Here is a 19639-nt window from a genome sequence, read left to right as displayed (position 1 = left end):
AGAGTTTTTGGCCTGTGAGTCATCCTCCTCATTCCTAACTTAGAGTGTCCTTTCCTTTTAAAATAAACACACACACATAGTTTTTGATAGTACATTCACATGTTCAAAAATTAAAACAGTATACAGGGAAAGTGTAGCTCCCATCCCTCCCATCCCCCGTGGCCTCAGGTTAACTCCTTATTTGTTTCCTGTGATCCTTCTAGAAATCCTTTATAAAAATACAAGCAAATAAGAAGGTTCTTCTTTTATTCTCCTTTCATATACGAAAGATAGCATGCTAATGTCTAGTTTTCTGAAACTGGCTGCCTTAAATAATAGACCCTGGAAGTGTTTCTGTGTCAGAGCCGAGCCGCTGCCGCCTTTTTTCCAGCACCAGGAGGGTCTGTTGTGTGGACGTGCCCACTTTCATTCCCAGGCCCCGGCTGCGGACTCCCAAGCCGGGGGCAGCCCTCTCAGCTGTGAACTGTGTTGCCTGTGGGTCCTTTCAGACTTGCAGGTGTACCCTCTGTGGGCACATCCTGCCACTAGGGTGGCGGGTTGCAGGTTGTACGCACTTGTCGTCTTGGAGGATATTGCCCAGGTGACACTGAGGGGGCCCCACACCACCGACGGGTGCCTCAGGTGGTCCATTTCCCCACCGCCGCCTCGACAGATTCTGGTCAAATGTGGATTTTGCCAACCGGATAGGTGAAAGATGGTTTCTCTGTGTCATCTTAGTTAGCATTTTTCTCATCAGTTGAGCATCTTATAGTTAAAGGTCATTCGTATGTCCTCTGCTGTATTCATTTGCCCTTAAAAAAAAGTTGAGGTGTCGCTCTTTTTCTCGATTCTATATTAGATGAGTTTTTGCCTTGCTATGAGTTGCAAATGTTTATTTCTAATTTGTTCTTTGTGTTTTGACTTTGCTTTTGGCGTTCTTCAACAGCTTTATAATTCACATGCTATGCAATTCACCCATTTAAAGCAAACAATTTTCGTGGTTTTTAGTATGTTCACGGAATTGTGCAATCATCACCACAGTCAATTTTGGAATATTTTCATCATCCCCCCCAAAAAAACCTCATACCCATTGCCGGTCACTATTCACCCTTAGCCTCCCCAGCCTCAGGCAGCCACTAATCTACTTTCTGTCTCTCTGGATCTGCCTGTCCTGGGTATTTCATATAAATGGAGTCATACAGTAATGTGGCCTCTCGTTGACTGGCTTCTTTCACTGAGCAGCGTAATGTTTTCAAGGTTCATCCATGTTGTAGCATGTGTCAGTAACTCCATTCCTTTTTTTTTTTTTTTTTAATTTATTTTATATTTTTGGTGCCATTGGGTCTTTGTTGCCGCGCGTGGGCTTTCTTTAGTTGTGGCGAGCGGGGGCTACCCTTCTTTGCAGTACGCGTGCTTCTCACTGCGGTGGCTTCTCTTGTTGCAGAGCATGGGCTCTAGGCGTACGGGCCTCAGTAGTTGCGGCACGCGGGCTCAGTAGTTGTGGCTCACGGGCTCTAGAGCTCAGGCTCAGTAGTTGTGGCGCACGGGCCCAGTTGCTCCGCGGCATGTGGGATCTTCCTGGACCAGGAATTGAACCTGTGTCCCCTGCATTGGCAGGAGGCTTCTTAACCACTGCGCCACCAGGGAAGTCCCTCCATTCCTTTTTATGGCCGAAAAATATTCCTGCCACATTTTATTTATCCATTTGCTAATTGGTAGACATTTGGGTTGTTCCCTCTTTTTGGATATTACGAATAATACTGCTGTGAACGTTGATGTGCATGTTTTTGTATGGGCATGTGTTTTCATTTCTCTTGGGTACATACCTAGGGGTGGAATTGCTGGGTCCTGTGGTAACTCTGTGTTTAACATTTTGAGAAACTGCCAGTCTGTTCTCCAAAGCGACTGCACAATTTTACAATCCCACCAGTGCTTTTAGCGTTTTTTGACGTGTATACATTTTTTTATCAAATTTATTAATTCTTTCTTTTATGGCTCTGAATGTTGGATTTTAGAAAGGCTATAAAGAATTTTGTGTTTCATCCTAGTGTTTTATGGTTTTATGTTGCAGTATTCGGTCTATGTGGAGCTTATCCTGTATGTGGTATGAATATGGAGACAACATGTTTTTTTCTTTTTTTTGCGGTACGCGGTCCTCTCACTGTTGTGGCCTCTCTCCCGTTGCGGAGCACAGGCTCTGGACACGCAGGTTCGGCGGCCATGGCTCACGGGCCCAGCCGCTCCGGGGCATGTGGAATCTTCCCGGACCGGGGCACGAACCCGTGTCCCCTGCATCGGCAGGCGGACTCTCCACCACTGCGCCACCAGGGAAGCCCTTTTTTTCTTTTTTAATATATCTACCCACTGGTCTCCCTACCAGCTATTGAAAATTCCATCTTTTTCTCTCTGCTTTGAGATTCCACCTTTATCATATGCTAACCTGGGGCTATTTCAGAACGTTCTCTTCTATTTCATTAGTCTCTGTGTGTCCTCATATAGTAGTATACTCCTAATTTTGAGGCTTGGTAGTATGTTTTAGCATCTGGTAAGACTAGTCTCTCCTAATTGTTCTTCGCAGAGGCTTCCTGATTATTCTCACCTGTTTATTTTTCCAATGAAAACTTGAGAATCAGCTTGTCTTGAGATGGGGGAGGGCTGCTGTAGACGTTGTAGATTGGGATTGTGTTAGACTTCTGAATTAACTTGGGGAGAATTCACACCTTTTTGAGGTTGAGTCTTCCTGTCCACAGACAGGATGTCTCTCTATTTGTTCAAGCCCACATTTGTGTTCTGTAAGGTTTTCTCCCTGTCTCTTTTCTCTCTCTCTTATATTTTTATTCCTAGAGATTTCACCTTTTGTGTTGCTGGCATGTCTTCTGGCTCCTTTGAAAGCAGGTTTTGGTTGAAAAGGACAGTGGGTTTGACCATCTAGAGCATAGATTCTGTTCCCAAAGCCGAGCCCCTGACCCCTCGGCTGTGCAGCGCTGGCCACGGAGAGCCCCGGGCCCCCACCTTAGCCTGAGCACGGCGGGGTGGGCGCAGGGGGAGGAGGGAGCTCAGGTTAGCCAAGCGCCTCCTTGGCCTCCTACATGGTCTCAATGCAATTAACCCTCCAAACAATCCTGTGACTTCATTTGGGGCTCATATTAGCCTCATTGTCCAAATGAGAAACTGAGGCTGAGAAATTTCAGGACTTCCCAGGGCCCCCAGAGGGCCAGGCTTCCAGCCCAGGCTTGTCCAGCCTCTTCTGGCCGCTGTCCTGCCTGAGGATCGAACGTTCTCCTGAGCTTGACCCAGAAGTCAAGAGGAATGGTTGCACGTCAACCAGCTGCGGGATTTGGGGCACGTCTCCTCCCTTCTCTCGGCCTCCGTCTGCCTATTTGCAGATAAGGCTGTTAGACTGATTGGCGATTTGCCCGTTTTCCCAAAAAGCATGCCCTTTCTCTGGAAGCCAATATCTGAACAGAGAATGGAGGGCTGGGCTGAGAGGGTCCCAATACTCTGCAGTCCTGTCTCCCTGTGCCTTGACATGGCCCTTGGAGCACCCAGCTCCAGCCAGCTGAACAAAACCCAGGGCCCGCCGTCCCCTCTGGGGCCTTGGAGCCACCTTCAGTGCCCCCAGTCCTGGTGCAGAAGCCGCCCCCAGGGTCCCCATGCGTCCCGGCAGTGCGTTAGCCTTGGTCCCCCCGCCAGCGCCCTGTGTGCTTTGGAAAGGTCCCTCGACTTCTGTCAGGCAGAGAATTCCCTCCACGGCAAGCTGAGAGCGAGGTGTTCTTACAAGCCCTGCCCTGAGTGTGTGCTGGCCAGGATGCACGCTGCAGAAAGAAAATGTTTGTTTTCTAACTGTGAGCTTGCCGGGAGGCCCCTTGCCATTCATCGGCTTCCGCACCTTCTGTGTCCAGACGGGCCATCTGCCACCCGGGGCCTGGTGCAGAAACAGCGTTTGCCACAATGTGGCCTGGGCAGAGGGGGGGCTCCAGACCACGGGGTTGGCCACCATTCAGAGCACATGCCCACAGCGTCCCAGGACCTTAGGGCTGTGCGGACACACAGTCCAGCTCCCGGAGCTAACCCAGCGGGTCCTTCCTTCCCACCCCACCGGGTTGCACTAGCACCCTCTGTGAGCCGGCCCCTGAGCCAGGCGGTGGGGTGCGGGGTCGGGGCCGCAGGGGACCAGCAGGGGACACCTGGGCTCAGGCTTGCTTCTGCAGGGGATGACGGTCCTGCAGGGGTCTAGTGGATGAGGAGACGCCTGCCAGGTGACGGGTGCTCAGGAAACAGTTGTGGCCTCTGCAGCAGTGAGCTGAGGGAAAAGGCCCAGGAAGGCAGGGGCTTCCTAGTAACTGCCAGGGCCATCCTTCCACCCCTCAGATACGTCCTGCCCTCCCCTGGCTGTTTGATTCTAGAACTTGTGATCTGGGAAGAAGCTCAAGTGTCCAGTGCCAAGTCCGAGGTGCTCCCTGGGCCCCAGAGGCTCCTCCCTTCAGGCAACTTCATTTTCTGCTTTCAGGCCCCGGCGACCCAGCTTCCCTATCTGGGTTGTAAGTGGCCGGCGTTGCCCTTCTTCCTGAGGTAGGGAAGCAGTCCAGGCTTAAAAGGGCTGCATCGTGTGGGGTCCAAAGGTAATGAGCATGTCACAGAAACGGGCTGGGCCCGACACAGAGCCGAGTGAGCAGGAAGTGGAGCTGGGCGGGGCCTGAGCACGGTGATGGGATGCCGGGAGCGAGGGGCCAGCTGTGCCCGCTACCCTCGGCCACCTCCAGCACCTGCCTGACACCCGCCACCAGACCCGCAGCTCCGAGCCGGGGCAGCCCACCGCCTGACCCCTTGGGCTCTGGGGCTTCCTATGAGAGACAGTCCAGCCTTCATGGGAAACTCCGATTTACCAAAGATGGATTAAAGATAGGCCCCAAATAAGCCGGTGCCTTTTTCTCTTTCCTGAGATAGTTTAAAAAACAAAACAAAACCGCCACCCCAGGAAACCACATACCTCACCGCCCTGGTTGTCTCTGTGCCGGCTTCCAGCACAAGTGAGGCTTAGAAAATTTCCAGGCCCCTCGCCACTCTCATGGCCTGGCGTTTTCTTGATACTTGGAGAATTCTGCTCTCATGAAAGTGTCTGCTTGGGGGAGGAAATGCCTCCGCTTAGCCAGGGCCCTAGCCCAGCAGCTTGCAGCAGAGTGGCTGCAAGGCTCCAGGAGCCTGGGCCAGGCGCGGACCCGGTCTGCTCATTCTCCCTGGCTGGTTGGGCTTGTTTATGCCCCTCTTTCTAGAGGGATCTGAGGTGGTTCCCTAAAAATCAGTAACACAGAGAGATCCATGAATTGGATTACAAAGAGGGAGACAGCATTAGAAAGAGGAGAAGCGAATGAGCCAGCCTCGAAGGATGGTGCCAGAGGAGGGGAGCTGGGGGACTCTGTCACACCTCTTGTCTGAGAAGGGCAAGCACACGTGTGCCTTGGGGAGACGTGTTCTGTCCCAGCACGATGCTGAGAGGAAGTTTCATGTGGGCACGACGATGAGGCCCCGGGCTGAGCAAGGAGAGGTCCCCAGCAACCACTGATCCCCAGTAAACGCAAGGCAGGCTGGTCCTGACAGGTGGACTCCTGACGGGATCGGACGGTCAGCCTCTGAGCGGCACCTGGCGTTCCTGTTCTGAAGGAAGGAACAGCAGTACCGATGAGCAGTTGACACAGAGCGCTTTCACCTCCCGTCTTAGGTCGGTTCCTTGGAAGCAGAGCTTCAGCCGGGAATCGGGTCCCAGAGATTAGGAGGCCCTTGGGAGAAACCTGTAGGAAGTGAGGGAGCAGACAGGCCAGGGAAGGAGCCCTCAGCCTAACCCAGGGGGGCCCAGCAGTGTGAAGAGCACCTGGGATTTGACCCCCCAGGCCCAGGTCAGCTCCAGAACCCGTATCGGCCAGTCCCTGGCTGTGGGTTGCCCCGGGAGGAAGGGGCAGGGGAGCTGTGCCAGGCGCTGGGGAACGGGCTTCCACGGGTGGGGCCCCAGCAGCCCCGCTTCACATCCATTTTCTCGTGGGACCCTTGCAATGGCCCAGGGAGGCAGCCAGGCCAGTGACGACTGTTCATTTCCCAAATGAGGCGACTCTTGTCAGTGGAGGAGCCAGTCTTGGGCGAGTTCCTCCGACCCCAGACCCTGCGTCCCGCGCTCCTCCCCTGGGCCATGCGCACCACGCTCCCGAGGCCTTCCCGGTTCAAGGGCAGGATGGGGCCCAGGGAGACGGGAGTGAGGAAAACAGCCTGTCCTCCTGAGGGCAAGACGACCAGGAGAAAGGGGGCTGCCGCTGCCTGCTCTCGGCCACGGCACCCCAGTCTGCCTTGCCCTTGGCCCTGGGCTGCCTGCTCCAGGCTGGCACTTGGGGAGGGGACGGAGCTCATGGCCCAAGGCTCGGCAGGGTGGGTGGTGGCTGGCGTGCACAGAAGGACGGGGCCGAGTCCGTTAAGTTAATGTGAGGTTCCCGAGGGGGGATTTGGTTTTCAGATTGCAGCTCAAGGCAGAGGTGCCCTCAGCTGGCGAGGGGCTGCGTCCTCCTCGGCCTCTTCACAGTGTGGGCGCTTGGGGCTGGGTGTGGACGGCGGGTGTGGACGGCAGCCGGGCCCGGCCCTCGGGGTGCTCTCACTACCCGGGTCTGGTGGGCCTCTGTCTGCAATGACGGCTGCACAGAGTTCCAGCGGGGCTGAACCCAGGGCCTGGCCAGGGGCCTGCCACCCAGAAGGAGGGGATGGGAGCAGATATCTGCACAGAAGGGCTGTGCAGAGAAGGGGCCATTGCTTCTGACTTGGGGAGGCTGGGTGGGTGGGCTGAGACACTGCTGCCTGTACCTGAGGCCTGGCAGTTCTGATGGAAGCAACTTGACTTTCAGGGGCTCCATTCCAAAGTCGCTCCAGACTCTAGGACTGGGGTGCTGAGCAGTGTCTCCAGCCACTAGCCTGAGGCCAATGGATGGTCCTGAGATTTGCTACCTGGTCAGGCTCGTGCCCAAGTAGGCGGCCCATCCCTGGGCCAGGGCCGGTTCTGGCATAGGGGGGACTGTCTGTCCCAAAGCAGCCATCTCACCCTGGAAAGATGTTCACACAGTGCTTTGAACTTGTTCGAAGCTTTGCAGCTTTGCCCAGACGTTTTTGAGGGCACACAGGCCTCCAGGCCTCCAACAGGCCTGTGCAGCATTCTTGCATGGGAGCTGGGCTTTGGGGAGCGCGAGCCGCCAGGAGAGGCTGGGCGGGACCCTGCCCCCAGGGCCGCTCCCTGGATGCCAACACAGGATGGGCCCTCCTGGGATGGAGCCTGGGCAGGACACACACACTGCCCCTTTGTGCAGGTCACATTCCTCCCCGGCAGGTGGGGCGTGCCACCGGCTGGGACATTCAGCAGGTTTTCACTGTGGCTGAAACAGCTGAGTTTTGAGTCAACAACGTTTTCAACGTGACACTGGCTTTGTAGCCAAGGGGTAGGTGCCTTTGAGGACTGTCAGAGGGTGGGGTTCAGTGGCATCCTGGGGTTTGCTTGTGACAAACATTCACCAACCAAACCTTGCAGCTTCTTGCCCTGCTGCAAAGCAAAAAGGACCCAGTTATTCCAGACTTTCAGAACGGGGGTCGCCCGGGTGCCCTTCGCCCAGCCCTTATTTGTCAGGTGGGCCAAGGCCCAGAGGTTGGAAGGTCTTGTCTGAAGCCATCAGGCCTGTGTGTGGCGGAACCCAGGACTGTAACAGCCTCTCTGACCTCAGCCCTCGCCAGGGCATGCTTGAGGCAAAAGCAGCGTCTCTGAAAGGTTCCCGCAAGCTGGGGTCCCCAGCACCCTGCTGCTGGCTGGCTGCAGTTTAACATGACTAGTGCCCAGACACACGCCGTCACGTTTGCCGTGAAGTCAGGCACCCGCCTGCACCTTAGTTAACGCATGTTCGTGGGGCTGAGGGCATCAGGGTCTCGGCATCCCCTGTGACCCATTCACAGCACGTTGGGTTTACGCTGGGCGTTATTATTTGTAACGGGTCATACTGCCATTCGCGGAAATTCCTTACACACCGCTGCTTCTGTAGGCCCGGGCTGAGCCATCCTCCCTCTTCCTTGTCTCTCTACCCAGTTCTCCTTTCGTCCTGGCTCAGGTCTAGGCCAGTCAGGAGAGTGGCTGGGAGGCAGAAGGGGGCCCAGGGACCCTCCCGGTGCAGGCATCTGGGGCCTCTGCCCACACACAGCGTTAGGTTTGTGTTCTGACCTGAGGACACGGAGGCTCTTGGGGGCCATTTTGCACGAGGACCTGCGTCCGGCCCTCTGCTGTGGCAGCGGAGGGAACATGCCCTGTGAGGCCTGGGGCCTCAGCGAGCCCCACGTGGCCCAGGAGGGGCACCGCGAGGGTCCCCAGTCTGGCTCCCACCATGACCTGGGCCAGCATCTCAGGTCTGATTGGTGGCCCAGCCCTTCTTTCCTCAATCCCAGAGCCCCCCAATCCGCCAGTACCCCAGCGTCCCTTTCTCAGTTAATCGAAGGATTCCAAAACGAGCAAACCCATCAGAGCGGTTTCCGCCGTGGCGCCGGCGGGGACGGTGAGCGCGCGCGGCAGGTCCGGCCACTTCCCTCTAGAGAGGGTGCCTTTCGTTTTCCATCCGCCAAGCCTGGTGCAGCGGCTTGCTCGCTGTGACAGCCGGTGGTCACCTTTATTTCAAAGTGACATACGGACACTGCCGCCTGTGAAAGGACGGGGGCCCTCAGGACAGGCCTGTGACCTTGGCATTGGCAGACGTGTGGTGCTCCCCACGCCCCCAAGTCCCCAGCGTGTGCAGGGAGGAAGCCAGAGCCCGGACTCCCTCCTGCTGCCTTCGACACACGTCTCTCCTGTCTCGTCCCGAGAAGGCACAGCATTGCTGCTGGTCCTGTTGGGGACCGGTGGGGCTGGGCCGTGGGCACCCTCGTCTGCATAGCCCTCCGTCCTGACTCTGCTCAGCTGGGAGAGCTGTTGTGTACCTGAACCCGTGGGTGCGTTGTGCCGGGCCTGCCCCCTTTTGTGAGTGGGTGGCCCCAAGCGCCCTTGGGCCGTGTTCAAGCTCTGCCCGCCACGGGCAGGCCCTAGGCTGCCTCCTCCAGGCTGGCCCCTTGCAGAGGCAGAGCCTACGGGTGCAGAGCCCTGGGCAGCCACATTCTCTCACCGGGGCCTCAAAGGGCCCTGTGGGACAGGCAGGGACCATCACTCGCCTCTTACAGATGAGGCAGCTGAGGCCTAGGGAGGCTGAGGGGTGTCTCCGCGGCCCCCAGCTGTGAGCCTGGCCCCTTCCCCAGCAGGGCTGCAGCATCCGTCACCTGAGTGCCTGTTGAGAGCACAGGAGCCCAGGGCTCACGTGGAAACCGGCCCCCTGGGTGGCTCTGATGTGCACCACGTGGATGTCAAGCCAACCCTCCTGGCCCATGTCCCCTCCTATCACGGCGACAGGGTGGCATGGGCACCGTGCCCCCTTTGTGCAGCAGTGCGGCCTGGCGGTGTTTCCGTTTGCGTCAGTAAATCCACTCCTGCCGTGTTCTTCTAATGGCTAAAGAGGCTTCCCTTGTCTGAAAAGACATGCTTTATGGAACCCTTATCGCAGGGAATCTGGGTCACTTTCTTCTTTTCAATTTAACAGCGTGACAAGGAATGTTCATGTCACTGAATTTCTGCATGCGTCCGGATTGTTTTCGTCAGATAAAAATTCTAGAAGTGAAATTGCCTGATGAAGTGTTCAGATCCGTTTTCAGAAAGGTTGTGTGTGAAGGGCTCTGGGCATGCCCCTGCTCCCCCCACCCCACCGCAGTGCCCCCAGAACTGGTTGTTAGCAAGCTCGTCCTCTTTGCCAATTTGCAGATGAATAACTGCACCTCACTTTTTCTTTATTAACATGGTGTTCACCGGCCAGGGGTATTTCTTCATACGTTATCCTTGTCCTTGTCCAGGTCGGGGAAGCGGCCGGGACTTGGGTGGTCTGCTGCTGCCCGGCGGGCCCACCAGCAGATAGATAGCCCCAGGGGCCTGGGCCTGGCTGGCTGGGGCGTGCGGGCCTTCGGTTCCAGGAACGTGACCCTGAGTGACGTGTGTGTCTGTCTCCCCCACAGAACTGTCAGACCTTCAGCAGCCTCAGCTGCCTGAGCGCGGGGACGGAGGACCGTGGCCCTCACAGCCCCTTCGCCCTCCACGTCAGCAGCACCAGGTCCTGGACCGCCTTGCTCTCGGCCTCCGGCACGGGGGGCAGGACCCCCGCCGGGACCCCGATCCCCGAGCCTCTGCCCCCGTCCCTGGACGACCACCCCGCCTGCCAGGAGGAGCCGTGCTGCGAGGAGGCGGGTGGCTGCGCCCTCGGCGAGGGCTGTGGTGGGCGTGGGGAGCCGGGCACGGCCTGGCGGGACCACGGGGCTGTCTGCAATAGCCCCTGCTCCCTGGACGGCGAGCTGGACATTGAGCAGATAGAGAACAACTGAGAGGCCCCGGCTGGCCGCGGGGCGGGCAGGGCAGGGGGTGCGCTAGAATCCATAGGCCTCCCGCCACCTCTCCCCCCACCCCTCTCCCGCCGGGCGCCTGGCCGGGCCCGCGGTGCAGGGTCTCAGCCTTTCACCAGCACCGCACCCACGCTCCGTGGAGCTACCACGGCCGGGAGAGAAGCTTCTTGGTTTCGGTCTCCTTCCCCCTCTTTCCTGTGGGATGTCGGCGCAAGCGTCCCACCGTCCCCGCTGGGCAGTCCCGTGGCGCTGCAGCAGGGCTGGCCCGCTCTGTGTGCTTCCGCCCGGGCTCGGGTCCCTCCTCTGGGGTCACGGCCCTTCTCGGCCTCCTGCTCAGGTTCAGTGGGGGGGAGCTGGCCCACAGCGCCCTCCCTCCCTCAGTCGTATTCCGTGCCTTCTCTCCCAGGCCTCCCACCTGGGGCCTGGGCGGGGTCGGGAGACGCTTCCTTCCGTGGTGACACCAGAACCGTTTAGCCTTAATGCCAAGTGCGGGGCACAGCAGCCCTGGGCTGCCGGGCGGCCTCCACATCTGGACTCTCAGGGTCCAGGGAACAACTCGGGGCGCTCGTTAGAGGCCGTCTAGCTGGGGAGACGTTTGGTGGCTCTGTTGGCCGCAAAGGCAGAGCCACGAGCCCCTCCTGCGGCGTGGACGGCCTGGCCCGGGCTCCTGCCGCTCTGGGGGCCGCTCTGGCAGGGTCGGCAGCTGGCAGCCACTCTCCGTGACCAACCTGTCATGGAGTGTCAGGCGAGTGGAGCGATGTCACCGTAAAAGGGCGACCTCTTGAAAACGTCCTCAGGAAGCAGGACTTCTGTGCAGGCGCACAGCCCCGGGCCCTGCGCTCGTTTCAGGACCGAGGGCGTCTGCTGGCCGCTCTGGGGCCCCGCAGCCTTCACGCGCAGGCTCGTTGTCGGTGGGCCAGGTGGGCCGGGGAGCAGAGGGTGGCGAGTGCCTCTCCCCGCCGCAGGCATAGAGCGAGACGCGCGCGTACCCTCCCCGGCTCCGGGCCCCCCCGTCCCCCGCCCCCCGGGGTTGCCGAGGAGCCCCACCCCGCGACGTCTCCCTCCCAGACAGCTCCTCTCCAGCCCCGCTTGCACACATGCCCCCTGGGCTCCGCTGCCTTGGAATCTGGCTTTTAGCAGCTTGGCGCCTTCCTCAGACGATAGCAGTTGGGTCGGCTTGTGAGCGAGTGGCTCTTTTTCCCGTGAGGCTAAACACATCTGTGCGTTCTCCGGAGCTCGCTGCCGCGACGGAGACTCTCTCGGAGTCACTTTGCCCCTGCTCATCTGTTCACGGCGGATGCCTCACCGCTGCAGGTCGAGTACAAGTAGCTCTCACTTTCTTTCCACTGAGGAGAGAGACAATGTTTGGGAAACTTTACTTAAACCTTTACTTTCTTACATCAGAAGCGAGGGGGCTCAAGTTCTCATTTATACTTGGCTTTTCTTAAAAGTCAGCCATAAGATGCTTGCAGAAAACCCCAACTCCGTGGCCCCCCAAGATTGTGCTGAAAGCCTCAGGTTGTAGAGCGTAACGGGTGTGCGGGCGCTGGGCAGGTCCCTCCAAAGGCACGTTCCCCTGGGGAGTCGGACGAGGCAGCCGGCGGCTCTGGTGGGGAAGGACGTCTCACCTGACCCCTGCTTGGCGGCCCGTCGTCTTAGAGCTGATCCAGAGGAGGCTAGGGCAGCTGTTCGGTGGCATCCAGCGACCAGCGTATGAATTCACAGAGTACATGCTGGCGCCCCTCGGCCTCAGAAAGCCTGGGGTGGGAGGTGTTGCCACCTGGCCGCACCAAGAGTGGCCATAGGGGGCGCATGCAGGACAGCAGTCCTTCCCGGGGAAGGACAAGCAGGATCCCGCCTCCCTCACCCACCGACAGGGGCGAGACTCAGCCAGGATGGGCCTCTCCTCGGGGCCGGGAGGGAGGGCACATGGCGGTGGGTGGGTGTCACGGGCCTGTGGCGCAGGTGACGCCCTTGGACCCTGCCAGTCACTTCCCCCCCTTCCCAGGCCTGGTGGCAGGGAAGGACAAGCAGTGGCCCCATCGTCCCCACCTCCCCGCAGGCTGGTCCTGTCAACCCAAAAGGCAGAAGGGATCCCAGCCCAAGGCAGGGTTTGGCCCTTTCCAGCCACCTCAGGCCTCTCTTGGCTGTTCTGCCCCAACCGAAGCTCCTCGCCAAAGCCCACGACAGCAGCAGGGAGGGGAGGGGATGGCCAGTGACCCCTCTCAGAGAAAGAGACGGCCTTCCGGTGGCTTCATGTCGGTCTTAATTGAAGGCAGCAGACCTCGTCTAGAAGGTGCTGCCACACCGCCAGAGGCCATCTGTGCTCTGCTCCTCTGGCACCGGGAATTTGGTCTTGGAGGGAGGCTGCCTCTGACCCAAGCGGGCTGCCCCTGGGGACAGCAGGCGGCCTGGTGGGCTCCCCGCAAGCCTCACTTCTGCTGGGGCCCTGCCTCTTGCAGCCCATGAACTCCTGCCTCTGAGGAAGTTCAGAGCCGGGAGGGAGGGCGGTGCCAGGCCGTCCGCCGGCCCCGGGGGCCCTGAAGGACTAGAACGGGGTCGTGGGTGGGGAGGGGGGGCTTCCTGTCCCGGGGCATCCCTGCTCACTCCAGAGGGAGCGCCTGCTAGAGCCGCTGGACTAACGGGCTGCTGCCTGTGAGGGCCGGGCCGGGGGCCAGGGCCACAGCCTCGCCGTTTACATTACTGCAAACCCTCTTGCCTTACGGTGGAGGCCGGGGTCCAGCCCAGGGCCCACAGGCAGACACGACATCCAGGCCACAGGAGAGCTTGTTCTGATCATGCATATGAATTTTCATTCTCAGAAAGCCTTACTTTTCAGCAAAATTTTTGTAGCAGGAAAGTCTTGTGAATTTGTACGCGGAAAGAAAATTTAAATAAAGGAGAAGTCCACCTTAGAAAAATAAACAAACCCAACATCCAAATGGGTCTCCAGGCAGGGTTGGCGTGTTCGTTTCCGCGCTCTGGCTGGCACTGCCGGGGCCCTCAGCGCAAGCCCTGGGTGCCCCACCGCAGGCTCAAGTCGCGTGTGCTCTGGCCTCGGGGCCGGTCACCCGAACGATGACCGCTTCAGGCCCCGCGGCCTGGGGCGCGAGCGGTACCCCCCCACCCCGGCGCTGGGGCGGCAGCCCAGCCAGGGCGGTGCCTCCGTGTAGGCAGTTGTGCCGCGTCTTGCCACGGCCACACAGTTGGCCCGACCCCTCCCATTGGTGCCAGAAAAAACCATTCCTCTTGAAAGAGAAAAAGATTAAAAAAAAAAAAAAAGAAATCCCAGACCGCAGCGGAGATCTTGTAGCCTAGGTAGGATAGTCTGACCTTCTAGCATAGTCTCTTTGGCAAAGAAATTGTGTTTCAGTGCGGGGGTGGGCGATGCCCCGGGGCGCGGGGACGGCGAGTCGGCGGTTTCTCGGGCCGTGTGCGCTTTCCCAGCTGTACCTCGTGGGCACTGGGGAGCCTCAGGAAGTGTGGCGGCCAGGACGGGCAGTGTTGGGCCACGCCCCTACCCGGGGCGAAGCGCTGGGTGCAGAGGCGCTGGGTCTGTCCCCCACCTCCACCCACCGCAGCCTGTCCTCCGCACGGGCCGCGACTGTCTTGCACTAGAGCCGCTCTAGTCTCTCAGGAATTTGCTTGTTACTTTTACTGTGTAAATAAAGCTTCCTGGTTCAATACCCAGCTGCCGGGAGCCGGCTGTGTGCTTTCTGTTGGGTGTGGCAGATCGGAGGGTCCCCCCTCTGCCTTTGGGACCCTTCGCTCTGGACTGGCACGGGCGGAGCCTGGGCCCTTCTATCCCCTCCGAGCCGCAGGGTCAGGTCTGTAAGACGGGGAGAGTGGACATCTCAGAGCTGTCGAGAGGCTCAGGTGCAGGAGGCTGTGCGCGACCACGCTGGGGGTGCTGTGATCGCGGGGGCCCCCAGCACCGGGACGGTTCGTACCTGTGTGTTCCGGCTGGAGATGCCTGCCATGCGAGGCCACGCAGCAGCTGCTCCAGGATGCACTGCTGCAGGGCGCCTGGCCTGGAGCCCTGTGGGCCTGCGGGGCCCCCTGCCCACCAGGGTCACCAGGGAGGGGGCGGAGGCTGGGACCCCACGCTCCTCGGAGGGCAGCACGGCTCAGATCTGTGCTGCTCGGGCCGAGGGGTCGCCAGCACTCACAGCTCAGCTCAGAGTGGGCTCCAGGGCACACGGTCCCTGTGCCTGGCCCCCAAGTCAGGGACCCCTCGCTAACCAAGCTCAGGAGACCAGGATGTTTGCAGCCTCGAGGACAGGCTTAGGGAGGCTTCTGTCATTTCTATAACCCAAGGTTGGCCCACATCATCTGACCGCAGAGGTTCTGCCTGGAGATCTGTTAGGTCCTGAGGGGATGCCCCCCTGGGAACGAGACACAAGAGCACCCCGTCCAGACTGTTATTGTTATCTCTTTAGCAGCCGTTCCTTCTTCAAACAAAATGGTCCATGAACGTCTAGTTTACGAAGCAGGTGAAGCAAGGCTGCTGTGGCAGAAGCTGGGGGTGTGAGGTGCAGCCTTGCAGCCCCAAAGCCCAGGGGCCCCGGGACCCAGCCTCGCGTCCCCCATGACTGGCAGGGGAGGCTTCCACAGAGTGGCCCCGGATGGACCTACAGCCCTAATAGCTCCTTGCCTGCCCCGCTCAGGTGACAACCCTGGCTGTGCTCGGGTCTGGACCTGGGGCTGGCGCCGGCCCTTCTGTCGGGCCATGGCCCGGGTGGAGCCTTATCTCCCTGGCTCAGCTCACCCAGTGGTGCCTCCCCTGTGGCAGGGGGAGGACACCGTCTTGGGCACAGGCTCTGGGGCTCACTGGGCAGCAGCTCAAATGCCCTGCCGTTGGGTCCAGCTGCAGGTCTCTGGGCCTGGCCCCGCTGTGGACCGCCTGCAGCTGACATGGGCCACCAGGACATACGCTGACTCCAGGCAGCCTCCTCATATGCAGACAGGGCTTGTAACACTCTCAGGGCTTAAATGAGAGAATCAACACTAAAAAAACCCCAGTACCACACTAGACAGACAGTCCAGTCCAGACTGTGTTAAAACATTTATCTCCATGTGGAAAGAGGGGTGAAAGGAAATGCGTCCAGATACTAACAGTGGTCAGGCTCTGAGTGACCCGTGTGGCTCCTTTGTAAACTTTTCTGTTCATGTTCCTATAGTAACATATTGCTTTTATAATCTTATTTTAAAAAAATCAAAACTTAAGAAAAAATGAGATGATACAAAGTGTCCAGTTTGTTTCTCATCTAAAGCGGGACAGTTCTGAGCGGGAAGGCGGGACCTAGTGGATACTCAGGCTGGGTGGAGGTGGCACCGTGAGCGCCCAGCAGGCGCCCACGCGTGTCCCTCCCAGCGTCCCCACCCCTGTGCCCCTTCCTCCTGCCGCTGCCCGCCCGCTCCCCCGAGAGGCGCAGGCATGGCCCAGCGGGTAGGCCAGGCCTTTGCAGGGACCTCGTTCACCTGATCTGAGGAGGAGAGAAGCGCCGCAGCTGTCTGGGCCCCATGGTGGGCACACACCTGCCAGCGAGGACTCGGACCCCTCAGCCTGGCTCCCAGCTCCCGGCAGGGCAGCGAGAGGATGGTGTGGATGCCCTCCTGGTGCCACGCCCCTCTCCTCTCCCGTGCGAGTTTGGCTGGAGCCGCCATTGCCCTGCCCCAGGGTCAGCCTGGGACTTTCTTGGGACCCGGATCCAGCCAGGCCTGGATTTGGAAGCCTCGTAGATGATAAACTCCTGCTGGATTAACCCAGTTTGAATCGGGTTTTCACACAGGGCTGGTACCATGTGGACGCTTGAGTTGGGAGATCTGGGGGTAGGTGAGGCCCTTGTGCCCCCGTCCTGCCCTCTCCTTTGCCCCACCCGTCCCTCCCCCTTCCAGCAGCTCTGCTGGGTGGCCCCAGAGCCTGGAGTGTCTGCTGGCCCTGTGGCAGATCTGGGGCGCATCTCCTGACCACAGACAGGTCCTCAGGCCACTGCCAGCTCTGAACTCCAGCCCTACCTGTGGCCTGTGGCTCCGTCTATCTCTGGCCCGAGAACTGTCCTGCTCGGGGGGTGGGGAAGGAGGGTGGGCATCAGGCCAGGGCCCGACAGCTGGAAGGACCCAGGGGTGAGGCAGGTCATCCTCACTTCTGGGCAGCCCCCGGCGCCGCAGCAGGAGAGGGGTCAGCATCCCCAGTGGGGCGACGGGGCACCCTGGCCTGGCCGGGCCTGGTCCCCGGCAGGGCTCAGGGAAGGATGGGATAGCTGAGGTTCGGGGGTACATGGCGTCCCCAGAGTAGGGCTGGACCTCAATCCCGAGGCACATTTCATCTCCACTGGGAGGATGCCAAGGTGCTCCTCGCCTGGAAAGACAGCCACCGGGGCCACCGCAGGTCATCCCCTGTGGAGGGATCGTGGAAGGGACTAGAAAGGGCATGGGATGCAGGGTCAGACCTTGATTTGAGCCTCGGCTCTATCCTTGCCAGCCGTCAGCCCGTAGGCAAGTCAGTTTCCCTGCACCTCAGTTTCCTTACCTGTAAAATGGGGAGATGACAGTGTCCACTTCACAGAACCCACAGCTCGGGGGGGGCAGCGTGTTCTCCACCCAAAGCAGGGGTCTGCGCCTGCTGCCCCTGAGTCCCTCTCCGTCCTCACTCCTGGGCAGCAGCTCGCAAGGGGAGGCTCCACTTGTCCATGGAGAGCGGGACCCCCCCAGCCTCCTTCCTCCAGAACCATACTGCCCTGCCTGCAAGCCCCTGCTGAGGACAGCAGGCAAGGGCAGCCCACGAAAAAGGAAAGAAAGAAAAGAGGGAACAAACCCAACAGAAGGCTGCAGGCCCGTCCCCGCACAGTCGCCTTCCGAGCCCTGGTGCCTGCTGCCCACACTGCGCTGGTCACCTAACGAGCTGGAATTAGGGGACTCCGTCCAGGGGCAGGCCATCTGCATATCTGCCAGCTAACAGGCCAAACGCCCCTCCTCCCCTGCAAGCCAGTGACCCGAGCCTGGCCGGTGGCCTCATCTTGCTGAAGAGACTCAGCTACCACCGTTTCTTCCTAATCCTGATTTAATGGTGGCCGGCCTGGCGGGCAAGGCCTGGGGACCGCACAGACCCCCGCCGGCCCTGCTCCCGTGCTGGGGACTCAGGTTCAGGGCGAAGCGTTCTATCATCACCTGCCTTCGTTTAATGGAAATCCCGTGACGGAAGACTCACGACCTCTTTCACGAGGAGTCTCCCGAGATTTGTCAGTGGGTTCTGGATGGATTTGGGGAGAAACAGAGCATTCAAGTTATCTGTTCTGCTGATCGATGCTGAAACCTGAAACTTGGGCCGTGAGTGAATCTGGGAAGCCCGCGGCTCACTGCCCGCCACCTCGGGCTGCTGCGTGAGGGAAGGCCCACGCTTGCCCTGTGCACCTGGTCCCCGTGGGGCCTCAGTTTCCCCCTCTGTTAAACAAAGGGTTTGAGGCAGGCGAGGTGTCTCAGGGCCCTGGCCCCCTGACGTGCAGGGGCTCAAGTCCAGGGCAGGATCAGGGACGGTGCCTCCTCCCTGCCGCCCACCCCGCGCAGTCAGAGCCGGAGTCGCCGTGGGTCAGGGCAGAGAGTTGATTTAACCGTTAGTTTCCTGGGTGTGACACATTCAAGTCTATCGAGTTCAGGCTCCAGAAGGTACCCTCCACCTGCCACCTGGATTCCAGAGCTTACAATTCTTGCTCGAAGGACGGCAGTCTTTAAAGTGCCCCTGGGAGCCGCTCCATTTGGGTTCCAGAGGTGACTTGGGATAGAAATGGCGGGCTGCATTGTTTGGGGGGTTCGTGGGGAGTGCTGAGCGGTCCCTCTGACACCAGGTGAGGGCAGGGGCCGCTGGGCAGTCCCGGGGAGGCTGGCTCGGCTCTGGCCGCAAGGACTCTGCTTGGGAGTCCCCGCTTTCTCCAGGCGCCTCCCTAAAACTCAAGGGCTGTTTGAAAAGAGGCAGGGGGCAAACGCCAGAGTCCGATTCGGTAGCGCATTGAAAGGTCTGGCCGACTGGAGAGAGAATGGGTTTGGGGATTCGACAGCTGTGCCCCACCTCTTGACTTCCACTAGGGAAGCACAGGGAGGGGCTGGGCCAGCAGGTGGGGATCAAACTTCACCCAGGAGGCTGGGAGGTGTGCCCGGAGAGGAGGAGGGAAGGGGGGTCGGCAGAAGGAGACGGAGGAGGGGCTGGTGGCTCAGGCGCAGGGCAGCCCAGAACTGCTTGGCTGGCACCCTCTCGCTTGCCCGTCCAGGCCAGGGGGCAGTGCCTCGGATGGTGTGGGCACAGGAGAGGGCGGCAGGAGGCTGGGGGCCCTCCCAGAAAGCCTGTCACTTGTCCGCGTGCTGCAGCAGCAGGTCCACAGCCTCCGCCAGGTTGTCCACATACCCATCAGCCTTTATTTCCGGGTGGTGCTCGTCACTGGGCCTGCAGAGAGCAGGACCATAGGTTAGTGGATCAGTAACCCCAAGGTGACCCCTGCGAAGCCACTGCCTCCCAGCGTCTGGCACGGGCCCGGCCTTGCCCTCGGGAGACCTGCAGGCCCTTCTGTGCCCCATCGGGCAGGCTGGTCTTGGCCAACGGCTGTCCCTGTCCTCCCCACGCCCCAGGCCCGGCCGCCGCAACTCAAGAGCACACACACGTCCCTCCTGACTGTCCGTCCACCTAGACTCCTCCCTGTGCCCCTCCCGTTGGAAGCTTGCTCGGAGCCCCGTCGCGGTGACCACTGGCCCCTGCTCCGTCCGTGCTGCCAGCAGAAGGATCACACCTCTGAGAGCGGGGCCCTGAGTTCGGTCCTTCTCTGAGTTTCCTGCCCAAACCCCAGGGGGCTCATGTACCATCTGCTCAGCGCCCGCAGAGGCTGCTCCCACCCAGCAGAGGAAGGCTCCTGGCAAAGCTGCTCTCTGGCTGAGATTTGGGGGGCTAGAAGCTCCCAAAGCCTTCATCCAGGCCCTGCTGGATTCCCTGAGGTCCCACTGGATGCTGAGGACAAGGGGAGCGAGACCACACGGCGCGTGTGGGTGCCTGTGGGGTCCGTGCAGCACCCAGGGGACCCCGTGTGGGTGCTCCATGGTGGGGGCTGCGGGCTGGGTCCTGAAGCAGAGCAGGGCTCCAGGTGGACACATGGAGGCGGAGGAGAACTGCAATGGGGCTGGGGCCCCGGCCACAGGAGGG

The 19639-nt window shown here is 59.9% G+C and overlaps 3 protein-coding genes across 10 annotated transcripts in view; 1 reads left to right on the top strand and 2 right to left on the bottom strand.

The window, feature by feature from the left end:
- The window catches only part of FAM53B (family with sequence similarity 53 member B), a 131421-nt gene extending 117276 nt beyond the window's left edge, over positions 1-14145 (top strand). For all 4 annotated transcript variants that reach the window (XM_033420790.2, XM_033420789.2, XM_004265922.4 and 1 more), the window contains one exon: positions 10075-14145. In XM_033420790.2, the coding sequence (XP_033276681.1) occupies positions 10075-10437 (363 nt within the window). In that variant the 3' untranslated portion in view covers positions 10438-14145. The remainder of the gene's footprint in view (positions 1-10074) is intronic.
- LOC125961140 (uncharacterized) lies at positions 1276-18799 on the bottom strand. Of its 3 annotated transcripts, none has more exons than XR_007471489.1 (3): positions 16988-18799; positions 14406-16816; positions 1276-14284 (listed from the first exon to the last, which is right to left on the bottom strand). XR_007471489.1 is itself a non-coding variant. In XM_049697464.1 (2 exons), exons 1-2 carry the CDS (start codon positions 17398-17400, stop codon positions 16240-16242), a joined length of 990 nt encoding a protein of 329 aa, XP_049553421.1. In that variant the 5' UTR covers positions 17401-18799; the 3' UTR covers positions 1276-16239. The 3 variants fall into 3 exon arrangements, 1 of the variants encoding a protein (XP_049553421.1); XR_007471488.1 differs by having other exon boundaries at positions 1276-14840; positions 15937-16816; XM_049697464.1 differs by having other exon boundaries at positions 1276-16816.
- Positions 18044-19639, bottom strand: part of LHPP (phospholysine phosphohistidine inorganic pyrophosphate phosphatase) — a 135703-nt gene continuing 134107 nt past the window's right edge. For all 3 annotated transcript variants that reach the window (XM_033420794.2, XM_033420798.2, XM_033420795.2), the window contains one exon: positions 18044-18892. Coding sequence is in view for 2 of the 3 variants with exons in the window: in XM_033420795.2 (XP_033276686.1) it covers positions 18796-18892 (97 nt within the window). In the remaining variant the exon portion in view is untranslated. The remainder of the gene's footprint in view (positions 18893-19639) is intronic.

Source organism: Orcinus orca, chromosome 14 (assembly GCF_937001465.1).
Source record: "Orcinus orca chromosome 14, mOrcOrc1.1, whole genome shotgun sequence".
Classification (NCBI taxonomy): domain Eukaryota; kingdom Metazoa; phylum Chordata; class Mammalia; order Artiodactyla; family Delphinidae; genus Orcinus; species Orcinus orca.
The sequence above is the reverse complement of the archived record's forward strand: the minus strand, read 5'-3'. Positions and strand labels throughout refer to the sequence as shown.

What these genes read in the sequence shown, in the direction of transcription:
- LOC125961140 (XM_049697464.1), bottom strand. Translation starts at nt 17,400, where the DNA reads ATGCAGATGGCCTGCCCCTGGACGGAGTCCCCTAATTCCAGCTCGTTA. An exon ending in GTCATCTCCCCATTTTACAG is followed by an intron (nt 16,817 to 16,987) that starts GTAAGGAAACTG and finishes CTGTCTTTCCAG; the next exon opens with GCGAGGAGCACCTTGGCATC.